The 24060-nt window shown below is 35.6% G+C and overlaps 2 protein-coding genes across 7 annotated transcripts; one reads left to right on the top strand and one right to left on the bottom strand.

Moving 5' to 3' along the window:
• Nucleotides 1-372: 372 nt before the first annotated feature.
• On the top strand, nt 373-5368 carry LOC140791912 (protein farnesyltransferase/geranylgeranyltransferase type-1 subunit alpha). Of its 4 annotated transcripts, none has more exons than XR_012109652.1 (6): nt 373-738; nt 2541-2650; nt 2881-3001; nt 3302-3397; nt 4433-4936; nt 5090-5368. XR_012109652.1 is itself a non-coding variant. In XM_073142638.1 (5 exons), exons 1-5 carry the CDS (start codon nt 499-501, stop codon nt 4865-4867), a joined length of 1002 nt encoding a protein of 333 aa, XP_072998739.1. In that variant the 5' UTR covers nt 373-498; the 3' UTR covers nt 4868-5368. The 4 variants fall into 4 exon arrangements, 1 of the variants encoding a protein (XP_072998739.1); XR_012109654.1 differs by having other exon boundaries at nt 5027-5368; XR_012109653.1 differs by having other exon boundaries at nt 4433-4989.
• Nucleotides 5369-5722: 354 nt separating this feature from the next.
• LOC140791911 (ATPase family AAA domain-containing protein At1g05910) lies at nt 5723-16283 on the bottom strand. Of its 3 annotated transcripts, none has more exons than XM_073142635.1 (11): nt 16144-16283; nt 15690-15938; nt 13674-13778; nt 11734-13530; nt 11463-11651; nt 11210-11352; nt 10400-10645; nt 9539-9725; nt 9271-9336; nt 8927-9176; nt 5723-6353 (listed from the first exon to the last, which is right to left on the bottom strand). In XM_073142635.1, exons 2-11 carry the CDS (start codon nt 15897-15899, stop codon nt 5947-5949), a joined length of 3600 nt encoding a protein of 1199 aa, XP_072998736.1. In that variant the 5' UTR covers nt 15900-15938; nt 16144-16283; the 3' UTR covers nt 5723-5946. The 3 variants fall into 3 exon arrangements, with proteins under 3 accessions (XP_072998736.1, XP_072998737.1, XP_072998738.1); XM_073142636.1 differs by having other exon boundaries at nt 15690-15914; nt 16144-16277; XM_073142637.1 differs by lacking the exons at nt 15690-15938; nt 16144-16283 and having other exon boundaries at nt 13634-13775.
• Between the last annotated feature and the right edge of the window lie 7777 nt (nt 16284-24060).

The following is a 24060-nucleotide window of genomic DNA, read 5'->3' as shown; positions in this document are numbered from 1 at the left end:
AGGTGAGAGCAGCACATTCTTTTTTCGTAATAGCAGTAACTCAGGAATGACATTTACTCCTTCAGGGAGATTAAAACTCTTATAGAAGAAGAGGCAATGGTGGATCTAGTGCAAGGAATCGCCGGGGGGAGCCATTTTGTTCCATACATGTTGCTGTTCAGGCCAAAATTATAAGCCAATTTTGTGTTTTGCCAATAACATGTAGCTTACATATAATCTAGATATAGATGTGGCTAATAGCTTTCTTTTCAGTACGTGGCTTATATCCATTGGTTCGAATCCCTGCGCTGACTGCAACATCATTGGTTCGAAACGCTGTTTGCTGATTATATCCCAACAGTTAAACACGGAAAGATCCCGTCCAATCTCACAGTCTCCCACCTTTCTCACTTTCCCCTCTCTCCTCACTCTGCGTCTCTCCCACTTCGCCCAAAAGTCTGATCGAACCCCAAAAAAACTTTAACCCTTAATCCATCCTCAAAACCCTACCTCACGTCAATGTCCTCCTCCGACGAAGACGATAACGAGCGAATCCCCATCTCCCAGCGTCCGGAGTGGTCGGATGTGGAGCCCGTGCCCCAAGACGACGGCCCTCATCCGGTGGTCTCCATCGCCTACCGCGACGAGTTCCGGGAGACCATGGACTACTTCCGCGCCGTCTACCTCGCCGACGAGCGCAGCCGCCGTGCCCTTGATCTCACCACCGAGGCCATCGAGATGAACCCGGGGAACTATACCGTGAGATGATATAATTATCATTCCCTTTCTTTGATCTTTGATTGGTTTTTTATTATGTTTGGATCTGGAATGTGAATGATTTTGCTTTCCCGATATCCTCAACCTTGGCATTTGACAAAATTAAAGTGAGAACTTTTCTTTCGCAAGAAGGAAAATCTAATCTAAATTTGTAAGTTACATCTAATAACTATATGCTGCGACCCTGTCTTGCGGTCAAATCAGTCTTTTGAATTGAATTGGGTCAAAGGATAGACACACCCATTTTAAAGAAAAGTAAGATTCAATTACTCTTATTTATAGGTTTATAGCTAATTATCATTTTATCAATTTGCGGGGTAATCAATTTAAATGTATGGGAAAATAGAAAAAAATGGTTAGTGATGAATCACTTTCTGGTACATTGACAATAATTGTGATCACATTATGGTACAAGCATAATTGTGTATTGCATTGCATTTTCCAGGTAGCAAAAATAAATAGTTAATAGCCATACATTGTAACAATTCATGAGTTGGATTTCGGAACATGATTAGAGATCATTTAGCAGAAGGATGACTCAAACCTCATTTCTAGTGGCAAGATAGATATGTTTATGATAATACTATGCAATTTGCAAACTGATGTGCTTACTAATATGATGTAAAGATGTCAAGGGCTTAAAACATGCACATTGAACAATGCTTAGAAGTTTCAAAGTAGTGCCACATTAGTGAAATCATGTAAAGAGAAACCAGAAAATAGTAGTCACTGGCTCCTCCAGAGAATAAAATCTTCTGACTGACAGTAGTGCTGAACGACAATCTGTGTGAGAATTTTGGGGGTTTGAGATTGGCATAGATGACTATAGATTTAGACAAAGGGCTTGGGACAAGATTAAGGCATACAAATAGATAGGACTAGTCCTTGTTTTGATGTCTTCCTGGTGAGGTTTGTGTGCCCTACAGAACTTGTGAGGACTTACGTTAAACCTATAATCTAGGATTATCTATTCTGGTTTTCTTTCTTTCCTTGTCTGCTGCAATTTTCGTTGGTCTCTTCTAGAGAGAACAATTCTAGGTTTAGGTGGGAATAGTAACTCTAGGTAGGTGGAGTATGCCTAGTTCATTAGTTGGAGAAAGTGATTGATGTTCGTTGGTCAGTGAGAGCGACTAGATGCCTTCAAATTCCATTGTCTTTGAGTTGTGAACACTTCAATCTAGAGATTCCTATAAAGAGAGAATTTTTCTTTCTTCTATACTTCTGTTGTTGGTCATTTCAAGATGATCAATAGCGGTGGATTCTCAACCCTTTGAGATAGGGGATAGCCAGAACGGAGTTGATAGACAAAGCCAATTGGTTTGCAATAACTGGGAGGTTAGCTTGCTTTTCAATTGAGCCACCACAAGAGATGATATAGATGTCTGCTAACCCATCTGGGAATGATGAATCGTCTGGATAGGCTGGCTGCTGTCTCCTCTTCAAATAGTTGGATTGAGTCATTTCCCAAGTTTTTGGGGTATTTGGTAGGACATTTTATGCTAAAACATCTTTCTTTAAATGATCACTGAGCTGTATACTTGAAATCTTTAGTATTCTGTAGAAAATGTCCACTTCTTTTCTAAGTGAAGAGTTAAAGTCCATCAGTTTCCTAGCTAGGACTCATGACAAGGTAAAGTGACAAGGTAAAGGATCATTCTGCTCTTTACTGCATTTGTCATCTTCGGGTTTTCCCTTTCTTCTTTAACTTATACCTTTTTTTTTCCCCACGTATATTGTAATATTTTTTTATTTGACATTATTAAACAGTGTATCCATTTTTGTAGATTTGGCATTTCAGACGACTTGTACTTGAGGCATTGAATGTTGATTTACTTGAAGAAAGGAACTTTGTTGACCAGATCGCTAAAGGCAATTCTAAAAATTATCAAATTTGGTGAGCTCTTTTATAGTAAATCTAGTGATTTTGCATTATTAGTCAACAATCAAGGATTGTCCTATTACTGTCTTTGGCACTGGTTTGTTACAGCAAGTGAACTCTTATGTTTTATTGCTCTCCTTGTTTTTGGCTGTCTAGCTGCAAGGTTGTAGAAAGCATAGCTGCATTCAGTTGACTAAAATGTTTAGCAGTTTCTTTGCTTAATAATATTAGGAGATACCATGTAGGCATCATAGGCGGTGGGTTGCAGAGAAATTGGGACCAGAAGCTGCAAGTAAAGAACATGAATTTACAAGGAGGATACTTGCATGTGATGCGAAAAATTACCATGCCTGGTCTCATAGGCAGGTAACTTTCATTTCCCTCCACCTTATTCCACTAGTAAGTAATTACAAAAGATTTTTCAAATAACCAAGTCAATCCAGCCATCTAATGTGATGCATGTATACAGTACTTTACCTTAATCTTATTTTCTTTTTCATCTACAGAACTTTGATATCTACAATATTATATTTGAAGTAGCCCCTTGCTTTTGAATCTGTTAGCATCCTCCATCTAGATGAATGATTAAATTTATGGGGTATGACCCAATAATCTTCCTGTGGATCTCGTTAAAAGTGAGAGATAAGATGAAATTCTTTGATGCAGTGGGTTCTTCAAGCTTTGGGCGGCTGGGAAAATGAGCTTGACTATTGCCAGAAGCTGATTGAAGAAGATGTTTTCAATAATTCAGCTTGGAATCAGGTATTGTTGATTTTCTCCTTAAGAATAGTTTCAAGAATTAGTCATTCCAAAGTATGCTTGAACTTTTTTCCTTAAATCTAATTGTGTCAGACCTCTGTGTTCATGTTTTACAAGGATAGTCCAAAACAAAAATTTTAGTGTTAGAAAACAGAAAGGATGAAATGAATAATTTTGGCTTGGGATTCAACATTTTATGCTTCAGTATTTACACTATTGAAATCGGCAATGTCTGGCAGATTTCTTCATCTGTAACTGCTTGCAGTTAAGAATTCTAGTATGATTTTCCATGTTATATCAGTATTTTACAGATACAAGGTTGTGCTCTTTAGTGTAGTGAATCCTGCCATTGATATGACTTTTACTTCAAAGATCCTGTTTATATGCTTATTTTTTCTATATCTGGATGATGGGCTTTACTTGGTTGTCAGTTTTGACCATTATTCAAGCATCTAAGTACTATGAAAAATTGAAAATCTAATGGCAATTGCCTCTGAATTTGTTCACCTAATTTGATTGAGTTTTTCGACTTTATATCTCAACTTTTTCAACCTTTTGCTAAATGATATTTGGTATTCAGGATATTACAGTTGCAGGATTTCAGGATTATTTAACATGTTTTTACGTTCTTCAGTGATGTTCCTTTGATTTCCAGTGACTAGCTGGCTAAGTTACATTGAGCTTTTTTTGCTTTTATAGCATGTCTTCACAAATTAAAATCCTTTTCTTTCAATGGGACTATTAGGACTCATATTTAACCAAATTAACTTTAATGGGTATGATTTTCATGCTTTAGGTGTCATGCTAATACTGTATGGCAAGTGCCATCTCTGTCAGTCTTTGAGGATTTTTTGTTTTCACATTCATTTCATTGAGTTTAGATGTACATATGTTTGTAACAATTTAGTGATATTGTGTTAGGCAGAAAAAATTTATGCAGGTTAATGGACTCATATATATCTTTGCAAGTTTTGAGATATTCATGCTCTTCTTACATCAGATAAAAATATTTCACTAATTAATTCTACTTTGAACCAGAGGTACTTTGTTATTACAAGATCTCCGCTTCATGGGGGACTTGAAACCATGCGTAATTCAGAAATTGATTACACAATTGAAGCCATCTTGGCGCACCCTCAGAATGAGAGCCCCTGGAGGTACCTGCGAGGTTTATTCAAGGGAGACATCAGCTTGCTAGTGAGTGACAACCGAGTCTGTGAAGTATGTCTGAAGGTCCTGAAAAGCAACCAAAGCTATACGTTTGCATTGAGCCAGTTACTGGATCTTCTTTGTTACGGATTTCAACCTTCTAGTGAACTTAAAGGAGCTGTTGAGGCTCTGCGAGACTCTAGGTCGGACTTAGCAGATGCCAATCTTGCAACTACTATTTGCTCAATCTTAGAGACTGCAGATCCTATGAGATTGAACTACTGGACGTGGCGGAGAAGTAACCTTCCTTCTCAGGTGTGCTGAAGGGATGAGATTAGATATCTGCCAGCTCCTATTCTCATATGGTTATTTCAGATATCTCCAAAGATGTTGGTGAGTGTTAATGACCAGTTCTCATCAATTGAGTCCTGAATTGGCAAGTATATGTAAGCTTTATTAAATTATTGTCGCTGTTGGTTTTAGGATTTGTATCTCCAGATTTAATGGAAAACTTATTACCATAAGTTATCAAACACGTTTGGACAGGATCAATCATGGATTGCAGGATACTCATTGATGGGAAGTGAAGACTGTTACTTTGAGATGTTATGGATCTTCTTGTCGTAATTCATCCATGCAGTGACAACTATCTGTATTGATTCTGGCATTGTGCAGCGTATGTATGTAATTCTTCTGTAGCTCTAGACTTAAAACTGTCAGATCCTTTTGTTTTCAGAAGGAAACCACATTTATGTTATAGCCTGTCAGATGGACATCATTCTGTACTTTGTTGCAACAACTGGGAAACTTCTCTTTTCTTTTTTACTTTTTCTTTAGCCATTTTCAACTTTTAGTGAATTGTTCTTTATCTCAGGGGGGCCCATAACCCAACTAAAATGTGAGATGCGGTTGGCATGAAAGTGTAGTCTCAGAAACAAGTGAAGATCTAAAGAACGAGCGCCGAGAGTTTCTTGCAATGATTGTGATGTAGTATTAGAAAGTGATGAGGGCGATCATTTGACATGCTCTTAACGGACTGATTGACTTGTCTTCCTCAGATATCTGCTACTTAACGGATAAATTAGTAGTTTTGACAGAAATAATAAGATCAGACGATTCCCAGTACCCGTTTTCAAATAGAAAAATAAACAAAAAATAACTCACGAAATCCAATGCTGGTTATCCTCAAATGCTCAGGAAGTAAGATATGCTTCTGAGAAAAGATGGAATAAGGAGTTGCAACACCGATCTGACATTTTTCTGATCACTTTACTCAACTTATTAGCAGACCTTAGCAGATATACACCTACGATAAAAAAAAATACAGAGAAACATATCTATAATGAATACCTCCTAAGTAAAATGTGTAGGAATGAAAAAAAAAAGGAACTTACTACTACTGCTTAAAAATTTTCATCATCCTCAACAAATCTCAAAAGATGCCTCACAATTGATTGCTTATAATCCTCTCCACTTTCTTTACCTCTTACTGCTACAACATCTTTCATTATCCGGGTATAAAGCCTCTCAAGCTGTGGCACTCCATAACCTTCAGTGCGATCCATGAGACGTTGCTTCACAGACTCAATCTGCTCCAAAATCTCAGCATTAGCCATTACAACATCTTCAGAGTCATTGTTTGCCAGGGGGCTGGAAGCCACTTCAGATGCTTCTGGGAGTTCATTATTTGTAGCATTTTCAGGTTGTCTTGAAGAACCATTTGAATCTGGTTCTTGTGTCACTCCTGCTTGTGAAGAATTTGGCTTTGATAAATCCAGATCCATAGCAGATCTATCATCTTTGGCTGACACTGCAACAATTTAGATGAACTTTACACCAATAAAATGGCATCTTTCATTTTTATTAACTTCTAAACTAAAGTCATTCTAAAATTTAAAGGGGAAAAGGAAAGAAGAATAGCAAAGCAGGACAGTTAAAACATTTATCTAAGAAGTAAATGCAGAACCCCTGAATACACAATTATCTAAAGTCAAAAGATTGCATGGCAAGCAAATAAGGTCGTCAAGAATAAAGCAAGAACGGAGTAAATCTTGGAAAAATAGGATATGAGTAATACAAAAATACTGATGTGTAAACAAATAAAAAATCTACAAGTTTGTAAAACATATGATAATAGATGACCAAGAAAGGTCCCTAGTTTATTATTTAAGAATTCATCATGTATGATCAGATATTCTGAGTTGACTGCTCATCATGTCAACAATGAATTATATTTATGAAAAAAAGCACCTCTCAATCCAAAATATTATAGAAGAAAGATTATCTACAACTTGACATCAAAAGACAATTTCATCAAATGTAATATCCTTATAATATATCATTAATTAGAAAAATGAAGTATCTACATTATATCCATCAATATCTCGTCCCCAGTACATTCTGACACAACACAGACATCACATTGTCTAGCCTAATTATGGAGATTAATAGCATCCTTTTGATCATTCATTTGCCCATGGTATGTGGGCAGCATCTAGCAAATTGCCAAATGGCAGGCAACATGATCTGTAGTCACTTGCAACAAAATTGTCTAATCCATCTAAAAGGCAAGAAGAATAATCTGGAAAAGCTTAAGTGGGTCTCCTAACATTTTAATCTAGTATTATATCAACTAAGAGCAATATATTGAACCACATATAGCAAGTGATTATATTTCGTATCCTGTTAAATGCTATTCTTTCTGAATGAAACAAATAACTAAATAGATTGCACAAAATCTACTGCAATCACCAAGATTAAAGGCGCACACTCCACTTGTGATAGGTAAGGTGGACATAATTCCTTCTAGTAAGGTATATTAAATGTTACAGTTACATAAAAGAACAGATGTATACAGAATTAGTATATTAGTTTGGTCATGTATGCCTGTCTGTCTATATAGACAAATATATACATGCTTTCAGACAGAAAGATAAGATAAGCAACCTTACAAAGTGAGGCAATATATAGTAGTTTATAAGTATTAACTATATTGGTAGACGTACATACACATCTATAACACAACTATATTTTCAAACCAATCTATCCTAAGTTGACCTTATATTTTCTTTCTTTTATTTTCTTTTTGCTCCTTTTTTTTGGAAGCTCAGAAGAAACTCTAGAACTCCTTAAAACTTGGAATGGACCTTTCAAATTTTGAACTTAGAATTTCAAAGAAAGGAAGTTATAGAGGCAACTAGCAGCAGAATTGAAATTCTGATTTTACGTGCTAATAAGCTAGCAGCAGAAGTTTGCTTGAATTGCATTCTTGAATGGACATGGTTACTAAAATTGATGAAACCGGTACCACTTTATTCAAATTTCATTCTTAAATAGACAGTAGCACACCACATAAAGGTTGAAATAGAATCATGGATCGTATTAGCTTCTGAACTTAGAAACTAATGTAGATACTTGAATTCCATGGATAGCTGCAAAGTTTTAGAATTTGACAATGGCCTAACCTGGCATTGGTTCATGCCTATATTTCTATGGTTATGTACCCCATCCAATTAGCTGGTTCAGTCAGTCTGTTGAGTTTATTAGATATCTACTCATAGACAAAACCTGACCTAATTTGTTTTTATGACAATGGTGTTTATACCAAAGTAATAGGTCTTAGAATTCAAGCATGTAAATAGTTGAAATCAGTGAATATTGAAGCAACAATAGGATTTTTAATCCAATCTTTATGGGAAAAAGTCAACCAACTCTACTCAGCTCCATATGTCACAAGTAGATTTTGGACCTCAACTACCAAACAACCCTGCCCTTCCTCTTTGAATTCCCTTAGAAACAGTTAAATCTAGAATCAATATAAGACCAGTAGTAGTACTAGTCTAACAACTTTCAGTCAAATTTCCAATCAATCCAGTATAGGTGTAAAAAAATTAAAGAAAGAAAAAGAGTAAGAGATTTCCACAGCAACACTAGCCCACAAGTATAAGATAGAAGCCATTTGTAATTCTTTTGGAGTAATTTTTGCTCCTACCAGTGGTCCAATCTGTCCATAACTCCATATAGGTTGATTCTTGCATATCAAAATCCGCATTTTCCCAACTATGATTTTTTTAGTTTATTGCATGTGGCATGCCAACATATACTAAACCAAATCTTTATTATAATGTGTATCTCCTGTACAATGTAGCTTAAATCTTCATCAATAATGGCTCTTGAACAGACAATTCCATGCAATTATTGTGATTGAACACCTTAATTTCTGATATTAAGAATGAAATAATATTACATGTTCACAAATCTACCCAAAACTACACGAAAAAGAAACCAAATACTAATCACACATCCATAAGACACTAACAAGATAATTGATAGCTTTAACTTTACTGTTAGAATAAGGAAACAAGATCCAACAGAGTGAAATACCTGCTTGGTCGTTGTCAGCGCTTTTCTTTTGCCGCTTCAATACTTCATAACTTTGTGATAAGTTTACATCTGGCTGAACATTACGAAGCCTGGCACTTGTTCTAGTAACAGCAGCCAACTGAACAACAGGTGCTATCGAAAGAACCAAGTTGTCCATATCATCTTCCACATGAGTTGGTCCCCCTTGTGCTGCTATCTTATCACAAAATGAGACCAGCGCTGGGTCCATTTGTGATAACATCCCTTGGACCTGAAAGAAATGAAAAAAATCAACCTGACTTCAAAGTACAGAAATTTTACTCCAACTATGAGTATAGTAAAAAGTACGAGAATCGAGAGGATACCACATCTCGAAGTTCGCAAGCTCTACTAACAATCCTAGCCCCATTGTAGTCATCTCCATTATAAGCCTGTGAATTTTGGCTCCAAAAATCAGCACCTTAGCCTCAGATACAAAACTATTATAAAGATACTAAAATTGAAATATTGAATCATAAGCAATTAATTATAGTGTTTCCTGAAGCTTCTTGAAACAAACTAAAGACTGAGAACTCTAACAACACATTTAAGGGAAAAGCAAAGACAATGCAGGTGTGACAAGAAAAAATGAACCTTTGCATTGGCTACAATAAGATCAATGTCTTTCATGAATGTTGCACGAGTTAGATATTGTCCACAGTCCACACGCTGCAACACTGTAGCCATATCCATTGGATTATGAACAATGGAACGATAATCAGGCGCATCCTCATCCATGACTGGGTAATGAAACACACTGAATCGCTTGTCATAGAGAATCCTGCTCATAATAAACAAAAAAACATCCGAAGAACTTATCTCACTTGTTTCTGACACGTAAAAATACTAAGATAATTGAGACGCATGATGAACTATGTCACAAACAGAGAAGAAACACCTGATCTTACAAGAACATGTACATCTTCTTCAAAAAAAAGTAAGGTCAGAAAGACAAGCTAATGAAATGACAATGATCTCCTATCTCAGTTTTGTAGATGCACCATAAACTACCAAATTACATTATAACATGTTTCATTTAGTTTTTATGGTGGGTCAAAAAAACCACTATCTTTTCCTGGAAATATATAGTGACCAGAAGTCTAGAACTTGACCATCATGTTACCGAATTTCCACATGCTCAGCAATATATGTTAGTTGAAGGAAAAAATACAACTAATATTTAGTTGACGATGTAGCTCATGGAAGAATGTAGTAGTGATTGACTTATTCTGGAACCATAGTCTATGATGATTAAACACTGATGAAGAACAAAAGAAATAGGATTAAATTCATCAACTCCTTCCTTTTCTGCCATTGAAGGGGGATAGGTGGAGAACAGAAAATGGGGCCAAGTAGCCGTTAAGTTGACTTTAAACCAAATTCAAGCTAACATTACCAGTAAAAAACTAAAAATCAATATATGAATAATTAGACTAAGGGAATAAGGTTCCAGACCTGTTGCAGACATCTCGTAGACACATTCTCAACCGGCGAAGGGCATGTTGCTCAGCTTCTGCCTTGGCCTTCAATTCCGAAGCCTTTGGACCACTGACTTCTTTTGGTGCTAAGGGGAGTTCTACTACAGATTTGCGTTCTTTCAATTTATCAGCAGATTCTTCCATTTCGAAAGACAAACTAGCTTGCAGCACCAGCTCAAAAAACTTGGACCTGTCATCCGTCGTTGGCTGATCCACTTGATACCTACCAAATGAAGATCTATGATGAGTTGATGAGAAGGACAAAAAGGAAAACATGAAAAGGAAAAATAAAAGAAAAATAAAAATTTAAGTTTGCCTAAGAGATACAGGTACATTTATAACAGTAACATTGCTTCATGCGGAAATCAGAATTTTACCCCAAGGGTTTCTGACTCAAAAATCAGTATGTTGAATCTCCAAAAGGTGAGAAAACAGAAATCAGACTGATCCCAATCGAATCAACCAAAAAAAAAAAAAAGCCAAAACACATTTTGAGACATGCGACATATTATCAATAAAAATTAAAAGGATGTTGTAGTAAAATTGGTCTTTGACAACCTATTCATACCAATGCACCATCCACCATTAACTCAATCAAGTTTAGAATGTACCTTAGCAGCTCAAATTAGACTTGTAAACCTAATTAAATATCAGTGTTTAGTTTCTGACATTAAAAGATCTCTGTTTATCGCATTAGATGATTACGAGAAAAAATACTAGTGTAAATGACAATAAAGATTCTAGATTTTCATTTCTGAGCACAATCAATATAAGGTTGGGAGCATACACATTGCGGAAAGCAAATATGGAAGTAGAGTCTTCGTCCAGTTTGTTAAAAGAAACTGTAGATGTCCCCAATAGCAATATTGGTAGGTTGGATGGCAATTCCTCCAAGAGAGTCAGCAGGACAGCCTTAAGCTGCTCATGTGCCTGAATAAATGAACATAACAATCAGAACAGAAACAAGAAATCATCTTATGTTACTAATATTCATCACGTTTTCAACATCTATAACTTTCAAGATGAGTTGGGGAACTCACAGTCTCCCACCAAAGATGGAACTGAGGCAAGTAAAGTATAGATGGGGTGGTTCTTCTTGCTTCACCAAATATATGCACTAAAGCTTCTTCAGGTGCCTTCGCACTTGGATCAGAAAGAAGAGATGGGAGTCCCAAAGAGTGAACAGGAAATTTCTCTAATTCATGCAGGACAGCAGGCCCAAGATTGTCCTGATAAACCTAATTTTTTTTAGAAAACTCGGTGCTTGTAATTAATAATATCTTCACAAAGAAAAAGGAGTGAGAATTTTACCAGCCCAGCAGTTTCATCACCACATATCAATAGGCGAGGCCTATAAACAAGAGGAAGAGAAGAGCCATATGAAAAAACAGATAGCTTGCCAAGATCTAGGGATGAAAGACAAGGGAAAATATCAGACAAATGCTCCATTATTCTCCCCAGATGTCTTTGTAAACAAGGAGCAACAATTGGTGACAGCGGCCTGGAGTGCACAACTGCTCCCCTATGTGCGGCAGGAGTTATCGTAGACATGGCTTCTAAGAAATGATATTTTTCCACCTTTACGGAATCAACATCTATGATGAACTTTTCATCACTAGTATATACCTGAGGATACTTCTCACGGAACGCCCGAATTGCAGCTTCCGTGCATAGAGCTTTCAAATCTGCTCCACAGTATCCAACACAACTAGCTGCCAGTTCCATCTTTAGCTCTTTTGAAGGAGGGCCCTTCCACTTGCGTGTATGAATGTCTAATATTTGACCGCGTGCTTCACAACCAGGTAAAGGAAAATTAAACTCACGGTCAAACCGACCTGGACGGCGTAAAGCGCCATCAATAGCATCAATCCTATTAGTTGCTCCTATCAAAACAACTTGACCACGAGAGTCAAGACCATCCATCAAGGCAAGTAAAGTTGAGACAATAGAGTTGTGAATCTGTTCCTGTTTGCTGGATCTAACAGGAGCAAGGCCATCTATCTCATCAAAAAAAATAATGGATGGCTGATTCCTTTGAGCTTCTTCAAAAAGCAACTTCAGCTGTCTCTCTGCCTCACCAACCCATTTGCTGAGAACATCAGCTCCCTTGCGCATGTAAAAGCTGACCTTCTGACCAGCTTTAGAAGCAGCACAAGCTAATGCTCTAGCAATTAGTGTTTTTCCTGTACCAGGAGGACCACACAGTAGAACCCCCCTTGGCGGAGTGATGTGATAGCTTGCGAAGAAATCAGGATATAGCAGAGGAAAGAATACCATTTCCTTTAATGCATCAATGTATTCGGACAACCCACCAATGTCATCAAAGCTCACACTTTCATCAACCTGTAAAGGCTGAATATCAGCCCCTCCCTTGGAACTTGGTCCAGCAGTTTGAACACCTGTCATCAGATAAGCAGTACTCTCACCTTGATGTCCCCACCCAGATGCAGCAACATTCAGCCCCCAAGCTGTTGCTCCTTGCATGTCTAAACCACCGGAAAGCCAAGGTGGCCCGCTTCTATTTCCACTGCGTGTCCATGGAATAGCAGGACCTTGATCCAGTTCATCCACAAGAAGAGAATCATCCGAATCATCCGGTATTGAGAAACGAGGGCGTTTGTGTACTCGCGACCCTCCCTTCTTCAAATACTTGTTATTCTTAGAACCCATTCCATGATGTAGTACCCTACGAGGAGAATGTGATCTCTGCTTTCCCTCCTTCTCAGGAGAGACTCTACGAACTTCTGCACGATTCCTTAGGTCATATCTCTTCCGTCCTTCCTGTTCTTCCTCACCCTCTTCATCCTCCCCATCGTCCTCTGCTTCATCCCCTCCATCACCCTCGTCTTCATTTGCACCATCCTCCTCAACATCATTTCCATCTTCTGTTTCATCTTGCCCGGCATGCGCCTCAGAACTTTCCTGCTCATCATCGGAGTCTTGATATGGTTGTTGCCTACGCTCCCTCAAGGATCTTCTAGGTCGTAAACCTTCACGACGGGGAAGCGACTTGGCATTAGTGATCTTTTTATTCCTCGGTGATGCTGATATTTCATCATGACTAGCATTACTTTCTACTTTGCTTTTAGAAGAGCGGTATCTTGGTGTCTGTGGAGAACAAGAACATTCAAAAATTTCAACAGAGTACTTAAACCACAAAAGCACATAGTTTTACACTCCAGTTTCCTAAGATATCATACTGATAACTGACCTCTATAAATATTCCAAGCATGGAGAGTTTAAAATCTCACCATTAGATCATCATCTTCTGTTCTGGAGCTGTCTGTTTCATAGTCTTCCAGATTTATGGAAATCTTCCTTTTTCTGGTTGATCGGCGAAGATTTGCTGCAATGGACTATATAAAGAACAGTAGAAATTTAGAATCTATTAACGATATGCTACATATAAGAGAACTACAATTTCCAACTCTCAAGCAACACTTGTCCAGCTGGTGCTCTATACACATGAGACACGTACAACACAAAGGCAAAGAGAACCAAGAAATAAAAGGATCGCATGCTCAAATCATTTGCAATCACATGTCGAAAACTTGTAAATAACAAGAATTTTTACAGCTGGTTATAACACCAAGAACATTAGCTCACTGCAGAAGAAGGAACTACATTAGTTATGGAGTTCAATAGACGCTAAACAGAATATCTAGCCAGGTGTTAAAGAAAGCTGGATCATGACAATTCACAAGAAAAAAGATTCCAGAAGGTATCAATTCTTGATCAATACAAACTTTCCTGGGTTACAGCAGTTTTTGCTAGATTTAGTCAGTTGCTACAAAAATAATGTAGCTTTGACAAACTTTGGCAAGTTAACTAGTTTCGTTGAAAGACATATTCTGGGATTTAAGGCCATATACTGGGCATCTTTAATAATTTTATGAGACTAAATGACAGGGTTTTAATGATTAAGTATAGATGGTAGTAGTCACTTCAGTTGCCAAACTATCAGGAGCACTTTCAACTTCATGCATTTTCTTGTAGATGTTCTGACTCTTCAACATCTTAGAGTACCTAAATATGGCTGTGGGATTTTCTTCGATATATACACATCCATAGCCATCAAAAATATTGCCAATAATTATTTGCAAAACTTGACAAGTGCCAACTATGAAAAAGATAAGAGAACTCTTCTTATCACTAGATTTTTCTCACTATTCTGAGAAATAAAATTAGCCAAAGTTCTTTTTGGTAGCTAAGTTAAGAAACAAGTGTATTCACTGTAGGTATAACTGTAATAATTACACTTCACTCACTAATCCAGAAATAGAGTGAGTAGATTATTGATAGGACATCACCATTCCAGGCACTTCATATCTTTATTTCTCTTGTATCCACTAAAAAATTAAACTACCTCAACCCAAAAGAAATGACCCTTGTCCACATTCACTATCATTAAGTTAAAATCTCAAAGATGGAAATTGACATACATGAAAACAAAATAAGAAACAGTCAACACAGTGTATACTGCAAAGTATATTGTTGCCCTAACCAGTATAACAACACAACTAGCACCGAATAAGGACCTAAAGCTCTCGCCATTTATCAACAGCAAACAAGGAAAAGTAAATCCTCTTCCCTCTGTCATCCATTGCCATTACATAATCACCTATTTATGTGCCACATTAGGCAACTGAAATTTTCCAACATGCAACTTCATTGATCACCCCTGGTGACTTCAGAGAAAACAATGAAAAGATATTAAATTATAGCTAGTTCTGGCAACTTCCCTTAATATAAGAGCCCTACTACAGTCTATAACTACTCACCCTGCCAATTTAAGCAGGTGCCAGTTCCACAATTACAAAGAAACAAACTAAAGTCATCATCTTGACGGAATAACTCTTGCTCAGCATGTTACAATTGTTATTTCCCCATAACGAGAATAGGAAATTATATTTACTAATATCTCGGATATCCATTAGATACTGCAAGCTTTGAAAACCCTAGATATCAAACAATAGCATTTCATCCACTATTAATGATGTTTCCTTGTAAATAAATGAAGGATCCTTAAAGAAAGAACAAAATTGCGATAAGTTACCACTATGATTAGTCACTACATAAAGAAAACACTGTACATACATGCGAATACCCAACACAACTACCATTCCATTCCCCTAACTTTCCGCAGATTGCATAACAACCAACCATTTACAAGATAGAACGACCAACATTATCTACTTACACATTATAAGGGTAAAGAAAAAACAACTAAGCTACATCAATCCAAAAGACAATGCAAGAGCTCTTACATCGGAAGGGGGAGTCTGAGCCGGCGGGTTCCTCGGCCTCAGCAGCTTCTTCGCGATCTGAGACGCTGCCGTCCTCCTCTTGGACTTAATCTTCTTCCTAATCACCGGCTTGTAGTACAAATAAGTCCTACCGAAGAATTTCCGCCGCTGCCGGAGCCGGTCGCTCGTCCGCAGAGGCCTGTTGGCCGCGCCATCCGCCTTCGAATCCATCGACGGCAACCACCTCTACCAAGACAACCCCACCATTACCTTATCAAAAGCCGAATCAAAGTCAAAAGAAGGCTCGATTTCCAAACCCTAACATCAAATCGTGCAACAAACTAGCTAAAACCGGGGGAAGCCACGACTCCTCCGATCCGATGATCAAATGAAGCGCCTTTTCGTAGGTCTTCGATTGGAAGCGGAAGATCAGAGAAAAGATTAGCGAAGATAAGGGATGAATCGAAACCCTAACCTCGGTAGCTCCACGAGAGGAGAACGGAATTGGCTTCCTTTTCTAGAGAGAGAGAGCAGTAGCAGGAGGAGAGAAGAGGAGAGAGAAAGCGACCTCTGCTTTGGGGCAGAGCTATGGAGGAGGGGGGGTTTTCTAGCCCCTCTTGTCTTCGTTCTCCCCCTCGGAGGAAACCCTTCTCCTCGACTCACGTGATCGGCACGTGAAGAATTACGCGGAAGGCCATTCTACGGACCTGATCGTTTTCTTCTACCTGCTAGTACGATCGGACGGTGGTAGATGACCCAATTGGTGGTGGTATTGAGTATTTTCGGCCCTCTGATGTTGATCAGACGGTGGTAGAGATTCATAGAAAAAGATATCCGTTTTTCTGCATGAACTCGCTTGCCAATTGCCATGTCGGACTTCCACGAAATCAGCAAAGAAACGTTGTGATGGGTGATGACCGCTATTTCCCATGCAACTGGAATTTAAAGTAGAAAAACATCCTCCGTAACACCTACTTGTGCAACTTATTAGAGACTATTGCCTTAAAAATATGAGATATTTTTCTTATTATTTTATATTTTCATTACAATTTTTTTTATTTTACTATCTTTTATTTGCCTTCACATTATCTTTTAAAAGTTTTTGACAATTATACTTTTCATTTAATAAAGTAAAAAAAAAAAAGAATACATTTTTTCCTCTTCATAAGTAGAGTATTTCTAAAAAAGCATACAGCATTTCTAAAAAAATATAAAGTATTTTAAAGAAAAAACTCTTGCTTATTAGGTGATACTATGTGTGGGAAGAGACCATTTTTTTTGAATTTTTTATTCTCATATCCATCTTTCTCCTTATCATTTGAAAAAAAAATTGCAATGTAACTTTTTGAAGTCTTCATTCATCTTCCGACTGTAATAGCACTAGGATCTTTTCAATATGAACTCCAATTGACATTATTTGCACTATAATAGCATTAGGATCTTTTCAATATGAACTCCAATTGACATTATTTCACATGTATTGAAAACTTATCTAATTCTCTAAAACTTCATTTCTAACCATTATCTTCAATCGACTTTACTTTACATGTATTTGAAACTTATTTAATTATCTAGAACTTCATCTCTAATAAATATCTTCAAATTCATTCATTTAAATAATAAAATTTCTATAATTTTACTCTTTTATTCATATCTTTCTCATAAGAACTCTAATCAATATTATTTTATATGTATTGAAAATCTTATTCAATCCTCTACAACATCATCTCAAATAACTATCTTTAAATTTGATCATTTCAAGAGTTTAAAATTTATTAAATATTATAACTTAGAAAAAAAAAGAATTATGTTGCTACTAACAAATTACATTGGAGATCGAGGTATTTACGTTGGTAGTAACATAAGTGAATAAATTTCACTACTCTTTCCATATTTTTTTTCATATGTATTCCGATCATAATTAATATATACATTGAAAAGCTTATTTAATCCAGTACAATTTTATATCCTATGAGTATCTTCAAAGTAGACCACTTCTAGGGTTTAAATTTAAATAATAAAATTATCTTTCATTTGCTCATTTTGTCATATTTTTTCTAATATGAACTCCAATCAACTTTATTTTATTTATGTTAAAAAGTTTAATTCTCGAAAACTTTATAGTATCTTCAAATTCGACTATTTAGATAATAAAATTAATTTTATTTTACTCTTTTGTTTATATATGTTTTATAAGAAGTCCGATCAAAATTATCTTATATGCATTGGAAAGCAAATTCAGTAAAATAAAATAATATTATTTTACTAATTTAAAGATATTAATAGAGATGAAGTTTTGGATAATTAAATAAGTTTTTAAATACATATAAAATAAATCTATCAAAGTTTATATTGAAAAGATACGACAAAAGGAGTGAACGAAAGATGATTTTGTTAATCAAATTGACAGTTTGAATTTGAAGATACTTATTAAAGAATTAAATAAAATTTCCAATGCATATAAAATAATATTCAAATACTTTATAAAATTTCCAATGCATAGTGGAAGATGAACAAATACTTCAAAAATTGCACAGCGATTTTTTTTCATCCCGATGGAGAGCTTAAAAAAATAGCTATAGTTCTTTCCAAACACTACTCTGACTTAATAAAAAAAGAATTTCTCTTTAAAATATTCTATGTTTTGCATATGAATGGAAAATATGTCACATCATTTTTCCATACTTTATTAAATGAAAAGCAAAATTGTCAAAAACTTTTAAAAAATAAGATGATGAGAAATTAGTTAAAAAATAGTGAAATATAGAGAATTAACAATGGAATATAAAATAAAGAAAAGTGCAACCTAAAACATATCTCGAGTTTATAAGACAAAAGTCTCAAATAATGTATAAAAAAGTCTAACCATATATAATATTTTAAAAAAAGACTCAATCACTACTACAAATAGTCAAAGTCCAGCATTCTACTCTACTGAAGATGATAGAGATTGGAAGTTACTTGGTGACTAGGAGGATGTAGCATATTTCTTATCGAGAATTAATTCAATTGTATAATCTAATGATTAAGATATTATAAAATCAAGTGCTTTGTAAGTTTTTTTTTTAGAATTATAAATTGAGCCCTATATTTTATCTATTTTATGATTTACACTTTGTTTTTGAGGATTTTATACTCAACTCTTCTTTTTTCCCTCTAATTTTTCTAACACTCTACGTTAACTTAGCCTAATGGTAACTAAATAAAATGGTACCAGCAAAAGAATATTTATTATAATATACTAAATAATTTATTGAATACTAAATTACCCTGGTTTCATCTATAATTAATAAAAAAAAAACTCTTCCACTATCCTTCTTCAACCCATAGCCAAAAGCAACAAAAAAAAAACTCTCTCGTTGAGCTCCTTCCTCGTTAGCCAAGGAAAGCACAAAAAAGAAAGAGAAGCTTCTCTTTCATCATCTTCCTCAGCCAGCTAAAGAAAAAAAAAAATCATACAAACCCACCATTAAGCTCCACCTTCCTCAACCACCAAGCTCCACCTCATCCTCCACCCACCTTGGCGAGCTCCTCTCCCTCGTTGAACTCCACAAGATGGGATAGAGAGGATGGGAGGGGGTGATGAGGTTATTTTAGTAATTTGATAAGTATAGTTATATAATGTTAGTTAGTCAAAGGAATATTAAGGTGTTAAATAAAAATTATAGAAAAGAAGAAAGAGTCGGATTATAAAATTCTTAAAGATAATGTGTAAATCACAAAATAGATAAAATGTATAGTGTGATTTATATTTTAATAATTTGTTTGATATGGAACTATTGTCGCGTCGTCGCAGCTCCCGTACCCTCTCTGCTGGGGCTCAAAGTTTAGAGGCCTCTTAGAGTGATTCCCCAAAAAGATATCGTTCCCAACATCTTCAGTTTGTAGTCAAACTCACATTCATCCACCTTTCATGACTTTACCTTCAGTTTTTTACCTTTAATTTTAAATTACATTTCAATAGACATTCAAATCATTTTCTCAAGAAAGCTATTTTATCATTTTAATTGATACGATTCAGACTTCACCGATGTCGTCTCGAGTATGGATACACTTTAGGGATGTCTTTGTTTCTGATTTTAGTGTTTAATTTATAAAAAATTAAGTTTTCTATATGTCGCGTTCGAACGCGCTTGTGAACGCCTGCATCAGGTTCACACATTTAGAGAGTGTGAAAAGTGTGTTCGAACGCGTCTGCAAACGTCTGCATCACGTTCGCAAATCTAGAGAAGTGTGAAATATGTGCGTTCAAACGCGATCGGGCGCGTTCGAACGCGGTCGACAAAAATGTATTGTTTAGGATTAATAATTGTTATTTTTGAATTGTTTGGTTAGCCTCTAAAAGCGTGGATGGCAACCATGGAATTATTATTGATGAATTGAGTTTTTGCCATGCCTCCTTGATCTTCTTTTCTCTCGTTCTCTCGTTCTCTCATTCCCCGGCATCATCGCTTCTAACCTCCCTCGTCCGGCCAATCACCCTAGTCCCTTAAGACGGCCCACTCCCCCTTCTTCCAATTTATCTATCACTTTATCTTAACACTTCCATCATCCATAACCCTTCCATCTCTACGTATTCACCGGTGTCACCCTATTACGCCGGTCCACCACCATCCACCATCATCTAGGATCTCGTGCCTCCATCCACGGATCCTAAGACAGACTACCCGATGTTCGTCTACTAATTGGACAATATCTCGAGATCTCGGCATCCGATTCACTTAAAACTTAATTTTTTGGAAAGATCTAATCTCACATCGATCTGATGGCGGCATCTTTCGAAATCTATTTCCAAAATTTTGTGTCAAATCCTGTCTAGATCTGAAAATTGAAAAGGATCGAACCTTGGTCTAAGGGGAGATTCGTATTAGGTATATTTGTTTATGAGATAAAAAGATGGAATTGGATTAGTTATCCCATGGGCCTCATATAATCTTATGTTTAATATAAAATTAATAGATGAGATTAGAAATCCAAACTAGCCATTTGATTTTACTCATCTCCACTTTTTAGTTTTCTAACATTTCTTGAACAAATTTTGTCTTAATTGGTGATTTTAAATGGCTACTTAGAGTGCTACATTTTCACCTATGTTACCACATAATAAATTTGATCGTTTTGATAAAAATAACTATAAGTAGTAGAAGGAGAAACTAGAGTCTGTGTGTATATTGATGAAGATGCATTATGTGATGGAAAAAGAATGTCCCGTCTTAACCGAAAAGTCTATTGTAGAAGAAAAAAATCATAAAATAAAAATGGGATAAAGATAATATTTGTGCCATGGTATTATTCTTAGTCCCCTACCAACCACTTAATTAATATGTACTCCCATATAAAGACCATAAATGAGATTTCGATAGCCTTAGAGAATAAGTACAAAACAGAAGGCTCTAGTAATAAAAACTATTTTATCTCCACTTACTTTGATTTTAAAATGGTTGATAATAAGTCTATTCTTTTTCAAGTCCACGATTTATAATTTATTTTATAATAAATACTTTCTGAAGGCATTTTTGTAGACGAGAAATTTCAAGTTTGTGCTATCATCGCTAAATTATCCTAAGTTCAAAAGACTATCGCAAGTCTTTAAGAGAGATAGTGATAATTTTACTCTTGATACTAATGTCAATTCAGAATTGTGGAAGAGTCAAGGCTTCGAAATAAAACCGAGGAAATCAAAAAACTGACAAAAGTTTTGTAAATTACAGAAATAGACAACAAGAAAGAGAAGAAACTCTTATTTGAAAATCCTTCTAGTGAGAAAAAAACAACAACAAAAAAATATATAATTTGTCATTACTACAAGAAGAATGGACATTACAAAAATGACTGTCGCATTCTTAAAAAGAAGCAACAATAATCCAACAAAGTTGAAAAAAAATCTAATTGTTGTTATGTCTGAGGCAAATTTGGTAATCCCACAATCAGATTGGTAGAAGGATACAAACGCAACTCATCATATTTATGGAGAGAGAATTCTTTTTTAAAGAAATACGAACTTATAAATAATGATATTCATTTTATATGAGTAATCCTTTCTTTACTAAAGTAGTTGGAAAAGGTTCTGTGAAATTAAAGTTTACATCGAAAAAAGCTCTTACTCTACTTGATGTATACCATGCTCTTGATATTCGAAAGAATCTTGTTTTGAAATTATTTGCTTTCTAAGCATAGTTATAAGTTTATATTTGAATCAAATAAATTTGTACGAACTAAGAAAAACTTATTTGTCAGCAAATATTATGTTGAAGAATGTAATAGTTGCTCACCATATGGTCCTTTCAAATGACAAGCATCTAACCCAATTATGGATCTACATCCATCTAAAAATCCTCTAAATTGTGCAACATACATAATGAAAAGTCGTCTGAACACTGACTGTACATCCAGAGTAGGCCTATCAACTTGTAACATGGCCCTACTTCTAGGATTCTATTTTTTTTAACACTTCACAATAATCTCATAACTTAGTATATTGCTCCACATGACTTCCTTCTATTTTTTGCAAATGATTTTTCTTTGCTCTATAAACTTACATTCTTGATACATTTAACATTCAGTCTCTTCTAATTGTCTTCTTCATAGAATTAACTTTTCAATCTGGATTGTTAGTTAATTGTTCCAAATATTTTTTTAGAAAGCCATGTACTTACGGCTGCTTCATTTTTATAGACTCTTTCACACGAATGAGACCCTTTGAGACTTTTAATTTGATAAGTAGAGCTATCTACTAATGGGGATGCATGACATCTAATTCCACATTCTTTCTTGCATACAACAGTACTTATTTTTAATAACTTTGTATTTATAATCTTCCTTGATGTGAAATTCCTTGAGAAGTAGCCTAAATGCTTGTATATTTAGGAAAGTCATACCAACAGATAACCTAGAGCTTTCCAAGTCCTTCTCACCCATATATTCTTCATAATCAGGTTGATCATCATTACTTGAGCTTCCCCTCAAACTTTTTGCCTCTTGACTACTAGTAGAGTCATAAACCCGGTAGAGGTAGGGATAGATTTGGAAGAATGCAAACCAGTAGCATCCATAAATTCACCTTCACTTAATGATTCCTCTAAACCTGGTTCCTTTTCACTGTCACTGGATTTCTCGTCATGACTATTATAACTATCTCACTCCTTATCACTATAAGTATCATCATCTCATAAATTATCAAAATATGTATTTATTCCATCCTCAGGTGCATGTGTTTCTAGCTCAGAAGGTGTAGTGTTTTAAGCTGAGATACATGAAGCTCAGTAGGTTTTTCTACTGGCTTAGGTAGTTTATGTATTGCCTCTATGGGTTTTGTTGGGTCATTTATGTATAATAGTACCCTCTCTAACCCAACATGCATGCCAAACAGAAGGTGTAGTGTTTTAAGCTGAGATACATGTGTTTCTAGCTCAGTAGGTTTTTCTACTGGCTTAGGTGGTTTATGTACTACCTCTATGGGTTTTGTTGGGTCATTTATGTATAATAGTACCCTCTCTAACCCAACATGCATGCCAAACATGACTAGAACATTATTGTTATTAGTAATCTCCTTTAATCCACTATTCACATCAACACAAGGCAACTTGTAATATACCTTAGCTCTAGTACAATTTAATTCTTTCAAAATATCCAATACTTTTATATAGGACATCAAATCAAGGTCCATTGTCATATATGATACATCTCCTCTAATATAACTGACATTAGGGCCACGAACTATCTTCCTCCCATAATTAATGACCAATTTGTGATAGGCAAAAGACATATATTTTTAGATGAAATTAATTAGTATAAATATTACATGCAAGATATTTTGCTACTAATCTAAGGGACAAAACTACCACAAAAGTGAACCGGATATTAGGTCAAACAAAACAGGGACCACAAATACATTTTTTTTACAACCACTATAGAAGAAGAAACATTTTTCTAGCTCACAGTCACACTAAAAAAATCCAACATAGATCTAGATATTAGGGACCACAAAGCGAAAAATAACCATATTTTTATAGGAAGGAATCAAACGGTTCCCCAAAATAGGGACAAAAAATATATATTCGCACTAAAAATCATATTTTTCCACTTAATCCAACAAACATTACACTACCTCCAAAATATTTGTACTAAAAAAATCAAAATGTTAGGGTACTAAAAAACTCAAATATTAGGGTTGTCAAAGTATACCTTCAGGCTGCTTAGATGAAAATGTAGGCGATGACGACACAGAGGTGACAATGATACAGAGGCGATGATGGGAGATTATGGCATAGAGGAGGCAGAATGCTTATATAAAAATGGAAAGAGGAAATTAGATTTCGAAATGGAGAAGAGAAAGGTAAAGTTGTTGTAGTTTCTTCCCCAATCAAATCACATGACATCACATCGAAGGGTA

The sequence above is a fragment of the Typha latifolia genome, chromosome 7, assembly GCF_019914945.1.
Source record: "Typha latifolia isolate L0001 chromosome 7, TyphaL0001v2, whole genome shotgun sequence".
In the NCBI taxonomy this organism is placed as follows: Eukaryota; Viridiplantae; Streptophyta; class Magnoliopsida; order Poales; family Typhaceae; genus Typha; species Typha latifolia.
This window is presented reverse-complemented; position numbering and strand designations above follow the sequence as displayed.

What these genes read in the sequence shown, in the direction of transcription:
- LOC140791912 (XM_073142638.1), top strand. Translation starts at nt 499, where the DNA reads ATGTCCTCCTCCGACGAAGACGATAACGAGCGAATCCCCATCTCCCAG. An exon ending in TGAACCCGGGGAACTATACC is followed by an intron (nt 739 to 2,540) that starts GTGAGATGATAT and finishes CCATTTTTGTAG; the next exon opens with ATTTGGCATTTCAGACGACT. An exon ending in TCTAAAAATTATCAAATTTG is followed by an intron (nt 2,651 to 2,880) that starts GTGAGCTCTTTT and finishes GATACCATGTAG; the next exon opens with GCATCATAGGCGGTGGGTTG.
- LOC140791911 (XM_073142635.1), bottom strand. Translation starts at nt 15,899, where the DNA reads ATGGATTCGAAGGCGGATGGCGCGGCCAACAGGCCTCTGCGGACGAGC. An exon ending in CAGAAGATGATGATCTAATG is followed by an intron (nt 13,531 to 13,673) that starts GTGAGATTTTAA and finishes TGTTCTCCACAG; the next exon opens with ACACCAAGATACCGCTCTTC. An exon ending in TCCATCTTTGGTGGGAGACT is followed by an intron (nt 11,353 to 11,462) that starts GTGAGTTCCCCA and finishes TCATTTATTCAG; the next exon opens with GCACATGAGCAGCTTAAGGC.